At 42.9% G+C, this 11,803-nt stretch overlaps 1 protein-coding gene across 1 annotated transcript in view; it reads left to right on the top strand.

Moving 5' to 3' along the window:
• The first annotated feature begins 2,667 nt into the window (after positions 1-2,667).
• CASTOR1 (cytosolic arginine sensor for mTORC1 subunit 1) overlaps positions 2,668-11,803 on the top strand; it is a 55,167-nt gene continuing 46,031 nt past the window's right edge. The window contains exons 1-2 of the mRNA XM_089655466.1: positions 2,668-2,849; positions 4,114-4,184. Coding sequence (XP_089511592.1) covers positions 2,737-2,849; positions 4,114-4,184 — 184 coding nt within the window. The 5' untranslated portion in view covers positions 2,668-2,736. The remainder of the gene's footprint in view (positions 2,850-4,113; positions 4,185-11,803) is intronic.

Here is an 11,803-nt window from a genome sequence, read left to right as displayed (position 1 = left end):
CTGGACATTTCCATTACACATGCTCAAATAATACAGGCAGTCAGTGTTCTATCCATTCCCAGAGCACTTTGCAGGCAAGACTGTAGTATCAATGATGTGAAAGTTAATGCTGCTGTCTGGTGAACAATCATCACAATAATACATTTTACCTGTCTGTAAAGAGTTTGAACTACGTAGCCTGCCAAGGTGCTTCCTTGTGTGCCCTACACTGAGCGGACTGATGATGTATGGGTTGCACTGCTGGGCACTGATGGGTGGCACTGACTGCTGGGCACTGGGTGGCACAGGTGGGTGGCACTGCTGGGCACTGATTATCAGTGCTGATCCGTCCTCTGACAATTGCCAGTTATTGGCACTACTTTCCTCAGTCCTGACAACGTAAGGAAAGTGCAGTCGATAACTAGCAACTGCATTTATTGGTGATCTGCTGTGTCATTGGACACAGCTGATCGCGTGGAAAAGGCCGCTGTGATTGGCCTTTTACCACATCACGTGATCAGCTGTGTCCGTAGGATACAGCGATCACGGAGATTGATGGGTGCGTGCCACCAGGGGCACGCAGCAGGGCGTGTCCAGGGAGGACGTCATATGACGCCCTGGCAGCACTGGACAACCGCGTTGTAGCCATCATTCGGCTATAGCGTGGTTGGCAAGTTGTTAAAGAACAGCACTTGACAGGCAGGCCCCAGGGCCCCCTGGAGCAGGGGCCAGGTCGCAACTGCAACTTCTGCGACCCCTGTTGTTACACCAGTGATTCCTGCCACAAAGTGCTGCAGCGTGTGTACACCTCCAATGACTGCCTCTTTACCTAAAGAGAGTAGTGGATGGGGTTTAGTAACCATGTGGCTCAGTTGCAGGGTCTTACCACCCCCAACCACTAGCGTGAATGAGCCCTTACTGTAAACTTGATTGTGCAGACTAGACCTACATTATGTAAAAAAATCAGACACATCATAAGGTATAGAGCATGTACAGACCCAAAGGAGCACAACCTCCTCCATCCCTCCCTCTCCCTCTGTCAGTGATGTAAGGGGAGTGGGGGATATTGATATTATTTGCTGCCTGAGCCTCTGATTGGCAGCCCGCAGACTTTTTTTTCTTGGTTGAATCTGAGAAGATATGTCTTTGACTACTGTAAAAAAAAAAAAAAAAAAAATAGAAATCCGCTTTCCTGGTCAGTATTTTGTGCCGGTGAGCATAAATATTAAAGAATTTTCCCTAATATGTTGTGCGCGCAAATGTGCAAACAGGCATAAATACATGTAAATGTGCGCAAAAGAAATGCCTGAAAGTATGTTCAAAAAAGCAAATGCTTAAACATCAGTACCGAGTACAAGAGGCCTTAACGTGTTATTAAACCCACACCAGTAAAATCAGTCTGTATATGCAGTAAAACATGTTTTATACGCACTGTGCAACCTAAGGGGTTAATTCTCTGTATTGTGTAAAGAGGATGTTAGATCCTGTCTTCTCTGATCCTCCCCTTCTTCCACTGTCCCCAATATAACTCCTGATAGAACAGAGGCTTGGAGACAAACTGCACATGCTCAGTTTGATGTGTATTGCTAGAGAATTTTTTTTTTCTTGAGAGAGTGCATGCGATCAGCACAGGGCCAATCAGCACTGTCCAGACAGAGAGTCAGGGGCTCCTGCAGCATCATAGGACAGTCAGGAGAATGAAAACTCCTCCTACACGATTAACCAGTGCTCAGCTGGACACTGATAGAAGTCACAAGGCTGTTATATACTGCTGATGAGAAAAGGTATTCAGCGGTTTATATTGACTAAAAGATTTGCATTTCCATGTTCTGTGTACTCTGAATGCAGGGTCCTGGGCTTAGTAACACTGGAATAAATGATGAAATATGCAACTACCTTTTGTTCTAAGGAGGCATTACTGGGTTATAATTACTGAAGTCAATCCATCACAGCAATTTAGATGTATTCCAAGAAGGTCTATTTGGTTTTAAAGTGTTACTAAACAGTAAAATCAGCCTTTATATGCAGTAAAGCATGCTTGTTATAGTCACTGTGGAACCTAAGGGGTTAATCCTCTTTCTTCTCTGCTCCTCCACTTTTTCAAGCGACTACCTCTTATCTCCTGATAAGACATATCGTGAGGAGTCATTCTGCACATGCTGAGTTTGGTGTGTGTTGTTAGGTTTTATTTTTGCTCTTGGGAGAGCGCGTGTGATCAGCACAGGGCCAATCAGCACTATACAAACAGAAGTCAGGGGTTCTGCATCCTCCTAAGACCTAGAGCAGAAAGAAAACTCCTTCAAGCTTTAACCAGTGCTCTGCTGAAGTCACAAGATTGCTCTAACTACTGATGGGAAAAGGTATTTAGCAGTTTCTATTTACTAAAATAATTGCATTTCCATGTTGTGTGTACTGTGGGAGATCGGATATAGCGAATGCAGGGTCCTGGGTTTAGGAACACTTTAAAACCTTGCAACGTTTGAGCTGCTACACCTGGATTCTATGGCACTTGACAAGCTGTCTGCTATCGCACAGCACATGGTTTACCAACATGGAGAAGCCCCGCCCTAACATTGTTACCTTTCCAGCGAATTCATACTCTTCTTCTCCTCCCACTATTGCCCAAAACAGAACAAGGGGCGTGTCTGCACGGTCTAGCATGAGGCAGAATAAGTCCCGCCCTGTCCAGCAGGCACGCCCCGCTACACGCTTGTCCCGCCCCTCGGTGCTCACGCTGGATGTAGGGATTCGTCCACCATGGAGCTGCAGCTGTTGGAACACCGGGTGCGGGTGACCAGCATTGACAAGGTTGGCCTGTGGTTCTACACACACCCGCTCGTCAAGTTACTCTTCCTGCGGCACCGGACGAGGTGGGTGCACCGGGGAATGAATGGTGTCCCGCCCCCCTCGGGTGGAGGGTTTATCCCCCCCCCCCCATACGCAGGGGACCTCGAGGTCACGTGGGGCCAGCCCCCATTCATGGACCCAGCCTGACTGGAAGATATAACGTTCTTTATGGGACCGACACCTTCTATAGATGGAGGCTGAGCTGTCCCTTCCATGAACATATGTTTTCTCAGCCAGGAGAGGTGATGTGCCCTGGAGATCCATCCTGCCTTCTATATAGAGAGCAGGATGGAACATACTGTGGAATCAGCTGGACTATGGGCAAACTAAAGGGCTTCCCTTGTGGTGGCCCTGCAGGGGTTAACTGATTGTGGATCCTGTGGGTGCAGCAGGGTTTACTTCTCTGATCTCCCTGCACAGTGATAGGTTGGTCCCTGCAGCCTCCAGGGGTCTACAGCTCAACACACACATTACAGTCTTCATTAGATCTCCCAACAACTATGTAGTGCAAGGGCCTCCCTGATTGGGTTGCTTAGGTAGGTCCTCGTAGCTTTGGTACACCTACAGTCAGATTGCAGTGTGTATGCTGACCCTAAGGTCTTCTTGCATCACCAAGACCAATGCAGGGACCATAGCCCTGCATTGAATATGAGGATGTCAAGGGACAGTCCACAGCTAAAATATAGGGGAGCATTGTCCACCAGAGAAGCGGAGGAACAGGTGAGTAAAATGCTTTAAGGGTCTGTTCACTCTATAGAAGCGCGGTCCAGATGCATTTCTACATGCGTGTTTCTGGTGCATTTTTCATACATTCCAGTTTTTTCCCCTTTTTTTTTCATTTTAAATAGGGACATGTGCGTTTTTGATGTGTTTTACCACATTCCAGTACAGTTCTGTGCAGGAAAAATGCAGCATGTTCTACTTTTTTTTTTTTCTCGAACTGCAAGCGCTGATGTGAGCTAGGACATTGACAGCCATATAACCTACTTTCTGTGCGTTCTGGATGCAGAATAAATGCAACTGAGACGCATGTAGTGTGAACTGGCCCTTACTGTTCCCTAGACTGAAACAAGCAGTTAGTCTTTATAAAGGGGACCCTAGGACTTTCCGTTTTCCCGGAGTTGGGTTTTAAATCTGCACATGCCATCACAGATTGTTCTCAGTCTGCCATTACTCTTCCTATAGATTGGCTTCTGTATTGCTTTCATCATCAACCTACTTTCTTTTGGATAATTTTTTTGTTCTTAGAAATGTTTGTGTTTTTTTTAATGTTTTTTTTATTATCAGATGCAAGTTTTTCAGTTTGACGGAAACTCCAGAAGACTACACAGTGATGCTGGATGAAGAGGGGTTTAAAGGTATACACAATCCCTTTTGTATCACAGGTGTATAATGGAGTTCTGTAGTATACTCCAGTTTTTGTCATTTCTATTTAATTTGTACAGCATACTGTATTCACATCACTCTCTTCCCTCAAGGAACTTACAATAGAATGTCCTTATCTATCACACACACTTACTAGGGACAATGTAGACAGGAGCCAATAGCAGCATGTCTTTGGGATGTGGGAGGAAACCCACACAACCACAGGGAGAACATGCAAACTCTATGCAGGTAGTGTCCTTACTGGCATTTGAACTGAGGATCTCATTGCTGCAAACCAGAAATGCCAATAGCAGCATGTCTTTGGGGTATGGGAGGAAACCCATACAACCACAGGGAGAACATGCAAACTTTATGCAGGTAGTGTCCTTACTGGCATTTGAACTGAGGATCTCATTGCTGCAAACCAGAAATGCTAAGTGCTAAGCCCCTGTGCTGTCTTTACTGAAGGGATCCCCATACATTACTGCAATTTGCCTCTCAAACTGTTTTAATTTCGCCAATATAAAATACACCCTTGTGTACCCAAAGTAGTCAAATTCTTGTTGTGTTAAGAACTGGGCTCAGTGCTAAAAGATTCTTCATACTTCCCAACGCATATACCAATCATATCCGAATCAATCTGAACAGTGTGTGCTAATGTAGGTGACCACAATGAGATTGGATGCTCCATATGTGGTTTATTCAGTAATGTAAAGTGCGGTAAGTCCAGCAATGAATCCCAATTCATTGTTAACTTCAGTAAACTGAAATCTGATTGGTGGATATGAGTTAATGTCATTGAACTTAAAGCCCAATGAAGCCAAAACATTTTTTTTTTTTTTTTGTGTTCTAGAGAGTCAAAGCTTTTATTTTATTGTTGTGCTCATTGGAGAGATTACCCCACACTTACTGACCCAGTGACATCAGAACTAAAATTAAGAGGATTTTGACATCACCAAGAAATAGACAACCTGAGTAGTTTAATAACCTTTCCCCACCCTGCTAGATATATACAGTATGTTCTAGCCTTTCCCATTAGTGAAAGATTCTATCACTTCTCGTCCTTGTGACCTTCATAACAGGAGGTTAGGGGTAAATGTCCCCATTAGGGACCCATATAGCTGTAGAAACCTGACAGAGGTCCTAACCTTCCCTCAGCTAGAATAAATGTTTTGAGTTGGACTTTGCCACACATTACAGTCTGATTGTACAATCTCTATACATTTTTGTTAGCTTTGTCAACAACTTTGCAATGCCATTGACTACCTAAAAGTAATCCAATTGCATAGGGACATAAGCATTGCATTGATATTGGTTAATGTAATCTGCAATTTGGTTGTAGTGTGTGTTTGGGGGGGACTGATTTGTTTTATATCTGAGACCAGCCTTTCTCAACCTACAGCAAGGTTCTCCAAACTTTCAAAATAAAGGGCCAATTTACTGCCCTTCAATCTTTAGGGGGAATGGACTGTGGCCTGTAGGCGTAAACCATGCCATAGGCTTGATAGTCAGTGGAGGTAAAATAAAATTATGATTGGTGTCAGTGGGAGATATAGTGCCCCATCAATGGTGTCCGTAGGAGAATTAGTTCCCCATCTCTGGAGTCAGTGGGAGGACTAGTACCCTATTGTTGGTGTCAGTGGATGGAATAGTGCCCCAAGTTCCTTATAAAGGCAATCAAAGGCCTATATCCAGCCTGCAGACCTGTTTGGAGACCCCTGCTCTAGAGGAACCCTTTTAATATTTTTCAGATCTTGGAGAGACCCCTGCTGAAACAAATTCATAGGGGGTCAGTGGGAACAATACACCTTGCATCTGGGCTCAGTGGTAAAAATAAAAAAGCCTCTGGCCAGAATGCCACCCTTACAGACAGCTGATAAGATCACTGGTATCATGTGGCTGGCTCCCCCAAGTGGTGTTGGCCCTGGAGCTATCTAGGCACCTTCAATTAGGAGGTCAACCAGCCACAGCTCAAGGAACTCCTAGAAATCCCTGAAGAAACCATAAGGTTCCATGGATCCCTGGTTGGGAATGGCTGGACTAGAGTGCTCCAAAGTTACTTGTTTATAACCCTTTGGATTTGTGTTGTGCCCCAGGAAGGGTTTGCCTAGTGTGCTCACAGATTTTTATTTTTTTTTCCCATTCCCGCTCTTCATAATTGGCCACAATAGACAAAGATGATCATGGGATATGGACATTTCTGCTACTGGTGTCCCAGTTATCGTAACCCTCTGTAGATCACATCATGGCTGTGGACTGATGTATAACTATTTGACAAAGGGTGTCTTATCGTTCCTGTGTCAAAATTTAAAGGTGTTACTTGTAGGACTACAGCATCTGGCTGCTGATAGAATGAGCACATCAACCATACAATGTACATACTGTATATATACATTGCATTTGGACAGGTAGAGGGTGTAATGCCAGCAGGCATTTATTAAAGGATGTGGCAACTTGGGGAGATTCTGAAAAGTTAGGTGATGGCTGTAGTTAATAATTCTATTAGTTATATGGGTCTTGGAATTCATCCAACCCTGGCACAAGAACTGAAGCCTTATGACAATGTTATTGTGGCCACATACTTTGAGACTAGTCTGCCTGACCAAAATTAGGTGTGGTCGCAGCATTCTAGAGGAGAATTGGTCATGCACTGGCAATTGTTTGGATGTGGAAGGTTGGACCATCTGGACCACACATCCTACTGGGTGTAATAAAAACCGTTGTACAATGAACACATACTGAATAGGATCAGATTTTTTTCCTTCGACTGTCTGATTATTTGTTCTTTGTGGTTACTTGTGCAGTATTGGGCCCTGCACTCTGTTTTCTATTGGAGTTTACAGAGACAGGATCCATAGAATGTGCTACTGCCAGCACATTTCTGCTTCTGCTGCACCAGACTACAGAGAATTGTCCCAAATGTCTGTATACAGAGAGTATGTCCCTACTTCTTGTCACCAATACTGTTGCAATGTTTAAACACTGAAGTGTATTGGAGCAGGCTTTGGTTAGATCCCACTGTAACAAACGTGTAAAGGAAATAATTCCAGGAAGGAAAGCAGACGCCCTTCTCTGTTATGATGGTTGCAGGGAGCCACCTTTTCCTATTGCTCAGCATGCTTGTACTTGTACCTCTCACAGGATGAGTAAGTGTGTGTAAACTAGAGCAGTACCTGTACAGGCAGTGTATACCCCACATGAAAATTAGAGCTGCTCCACTTCACGGCCTGCTAATGCTGATTCATTGTCACTCTGGTAATTATAGTCATGAAGCTTCCACCTTCACATACCCAGTAATGACCCTGAGAACTTCTGTAGAAATGAGTCAAGTTTGCATTTGTTTCCTAATATTGATTGTAAAATGAATTTAGTTTGTCTGCTGCAGGTGGCACCCACCTTATTCTTTTACATGCCATTTCTTAAAGTGGTTGTAAGCCTCAGACATGAAATATGAACAAAGCATATTCCTCTATAGTGTGTACTTGTCTCAACCCAAAGACAAGTTTTCCTGACATCAAGAGAAAAATGGTGACGGGGAGGGACCTTCAGCAGATTGACTGCCTCATCTCTGTTCCTGTGTGAAGGGGGGGGTGGGGGTGTCTCTTCCCTCCTCCAGTTAGAGCCCTCCTAACTTCAGTTCTCTGCCCCCTGCTTTTCAGTGCTGAGAGATCCTGTATAAACTCTGCACTTTGGATGTAGGGGAAAGACGGTTGTAGACACAGGTACAACTTTTGTATCACCTAAGGCCAATCACTTCAATGGGTATGTGTAAGGGTTTACAACCATTTTTTTTTATTTATTTATTTATTTTTTTAAGCTCCTTTAGAAGTTGTTAGCATTTTTTTTTTTTGCTCCTAGAATCTTAATAGTGTTATCCTATGTGTCCATGCACACTACTTTAGGCTATTATCTTTTTTTGAGCTTCAGTGTCTATAAAATCAATTTTTTTTTCTGCTCTAGAGTTTTTTTTTTTAACGTTTTTCCAACAGAAAAAAACGCTGAAGCTTTAGCCTAACTGCTACTAAAACACTTCTAACAGCTTTTTTTCTAGCCTTTATTTTTCCCTACATGTACTGTAAAAACACTTCTAAAATGCTACTTAAGTTTTTTTTTTACCAGCGTTTTTTGAGCTTAAAAAAAAAGCTAGTGTACATGAAGTCTAAAAATGTCCCCAGATACTTCACAAAAGTTGGACCCATTCCATTGCAGCTATTTGGGAACTACATTTCCACCCATGTTCTGCCAATTCATTCTAGATTCATAGAAGACTGACAGACTGAAGGTTTTTCAATTGTCTGAATTCTCAGCGGGAGTGATATGCAGGTTTATTTAATAAGGCAATATCTATGATTCAGTAATCCAGACACCAGCTGGTAGTAATCTTGCTTTGTTTCAACTGCTGTAAACCAGGGGCCTCCAAATTATGGCCCACGGGCTACATGTGGCCCACTACAAGAATTTATCTGGCCCACAGCTGATGTGCCCTGTCTGCTTCTCCACGTTCCCCAACAGCTCCCCTGGGGGCACTGATGCATAGAATACATGAAGGTAAAAAACCTTGAGCCTTTAGAACCACTTTAAGCTGACAATACACTTATCAAAATGTTTTCATTCAGCAGGGACTGGCCAAATTTCAGTTAGTATGTGTCAGTCGGATCTCGACAGAAGTTGCTTGTTTGATCGGTGTATTCTGACTTTTTTTTTTTTTTTTTTTCTTCACCCAAAAAACAGAAGTGTATGGCCAACTTAAGAGAACTGCGCAGCCAGGTGATGAGCTGGTGTTATCTCAGAGAAAAGGGAAGCCATAGAAAAGAGTAAAGGGTGTTACAGTGGATGCCATTGCTGTAACAACACATTTATTCCACCAGTATTTCATGACTAAATGATTAGCAACAGCAAGGGGAGTTTTGAGTAAAGGTTCAATTGCAAAAACAATTTCCAAATATCACTTTTGTGTATCAAGATCCAAGGGCTGCCATGCATGTTCACTTGTCAGCATTATAATGTCATTTACTGCTATGTTTTTGTTTTTTTTGTTTTTTTTTTTACTTGTACTCAGTGCTCTTCTGTATGTGATTTGTAGACCTCATGGTATATATCACATGTAGTAAACTTTCCTCTTTTTGCTGTAAAGATAATCAGCACCCTGAAAGTTAGGTGATACACCCTGTTGAGCTTTACTTCTTATTAAACTCTTTTCTTTAGCCATTAACTTGGTTTTGAAATGAAGGTCCGGTCCTAAAGGTGACACTAACTTTTAAGTGGGAAGGGTAGTATACAGGCTGTAAACTGTTAGTGTGGTTAACTCTAGTTAGTAGAGTAGTGAGTATTCATTAGGAGGTAGGTAACTCAAGCAGCTGCTAAAACAATCTCAGCAGTCTGACAACAGGAACATCAGCAGCTTCCCTTTAGGCTACTTTCACACTGATCTGTTGCAAAAACGCATATGCATTTTTGCCGTGTTTTTCTGCATTTTTTTATTGGACAAGTGACTCAAAAACTGCCTCAAACACAACGCGTGTGCATTTTTGATGCAATTTTACCGTGTTTTCAATTGATTTCAACATGGACGTGCGGCTTTTTTTTTTTTTTTTTTTTTCTGCACCAAGCCTACTACAAAAATGCAGCAAGCGGGATTTTAAAAAAACGAGCTAGACCCGCAACAGATCAGTGTGAATGGTTCCATAGGAATATATGATCACGTTTTTTCTTCTGCTTTTTTTTTTTTTTCTAATGAAAAAGCGGAAGAGAAACAATCAGTGTGAAAGCAGCCTTAAGACTTCATGCACATGGGCGCTTTTTCCCACTCTGCGAAAAGACCCTGCGCATATCTGGTGTTTGGGTGGTCTTAGAGCTTTGTAGCCCATAGACTTGAATTGATGTAGGCAGCTGTACGCAGCTAATAGAAAAAAAAAAAAAAAGAAAAAAAGTGCACATTCACAAATGTAGTGCACCTAATGTGTGTTTGGTGCATTAGTTCTGTGTACTAATTTATGTGACTAGCAGCACATTGGTGCATATAGTCACCATCACCCATTCTGTATGCAGTTATAAGAGATCCCTGACGCCAGAAATATGCAGTTTCTTTACACTGTGCAGGCAAATGAGGCCCATGTGCACATAATTGAAAATGACATTTTTTATACACTAAGAATTTCGGCATAGCTGAAACTCCTATATATGTGTGTGACATCATCTTGGCCCAGCCAATGGAAACGGCAGGGGATTGATACCTGGAAGCTGCCGGGCTGAAGATGTCAGCAGAGTAGCTCCAAGGAATCACAGCGCTGGAGAACAGGTGAGTATAGTTCCGCTTTTAGATCTGTACAAAATCTGAGAAATTTATTTAGGCTGAATTTGCATGGTATATGTGCAGCCTCTGCTGATGGGAGGATTTAAAATGTATGTTAAGGCAAAAATAAAAAATTAGATATCTGCAATTCATGCATATTTCCCATGTCCCTGCAAATACAGGACTGTGTTGTCAGCTGAACATATGCAGCTTATGTAGTTCCTAGGCACACTTGCATACCATTGCAAGTGTTTGTGATCTTAGGTGAAGGTTATATAGCCAGGGGAGGGCATTTTTGGGGATCTAGCTAATGGCAGCCATACATAAAATTATTTTATATCTGATTTTATTGTATATCTGGACAATAAGTTTGACAATACAGTCAATCAGAAAAATGTGCGTAAGGGCGAAAAGATTCCATGCGGCATACATTTATCATTCATATCAAATTGTCTACCTTGCTGTGATTTTGATTCTCTTTTTAGAGTGTTGTGAATAGTTTTTATTAAAAGAGAAGTGTGGGACCCTAAAAAAAAATAAACATACTTGCCCACCTAGCTGGCTGCAGCATGGATCCGATGCTGCTGCTGGTTCTACACTGGAAACAAAGTGACAAAAGTCCATTGATCGCTCATTTCTTGGTCTTCAGGCTGCAGAGAGCTGGTGACTGTCAGTCACCTGCTCTGTGCTTTGCCCCTCCAGTGCTTACTGAAGTGTCAGGCTGTGGAAGGGGCATGAGTGGCTGTCTCAGGTTCTTAGCAGTGCGCTGAAAGGCTGTGCCAATTGGCAGTCAGGCATCTGGGCAGATCCCAACATCCCTACAGAACCTGGATCAGCTCTGACATCTATTCCTCTACATTCGTTTAACTACATGCTGCAGCCATGAGCTTGGTGTCTTATCTTTTTAACAGCTGCTGACTGGCTGTTCAGTATAAGTGATCTGGGTGGCTCTACATCCACCTGATCACTTTTAATGTAGTGAAAAGGGCCACCCCTCTATGTTCCTCTGGGGAGCCTAGGACAATGGTAAATGGGCGGGATAGCAAGCTACAGAGAGGATTAAGAAATATCTGTTCCCCCTATCTCCTCTGTAATGAAGGCAGCATTTGCATGGGAGTTTTGGTGTGCTGCAAATCCCTGAATCTGAATCTACTGACTCCTGCTTGCAATGACAGCTGCATGTGAAGAGCCTGTACACTCAAATGACAGGCTGTTGGCAGCCACAGCTATTTGTGCCAGTTTATAATGATTGCAGCTGGATGCACAAAACTTTTTAGTATCTGTTTACTCGACTCATCAGCTTTTATATTTACCAAGAAA

This window comes from Staurois parvus, unplaced genomic scaffold (assembly GCF_062004578.1).
Source record: "Staurois parvus isolate SC_StPar_1 unplaced genomic scaffold, SC_StPar_1.0 ptg000840l, whole genome shotgun sequence".
Lineage (NCBI taxonomy): Eukaryota > Metazoa > Chordata > Amphibia > Anura > Ranidae > Staurois > Staurois parvus.
Note: the sequence above shows the minus strand (reverse complement) of the source record. Positions and strands in the feature narration are given on the sequence as shown.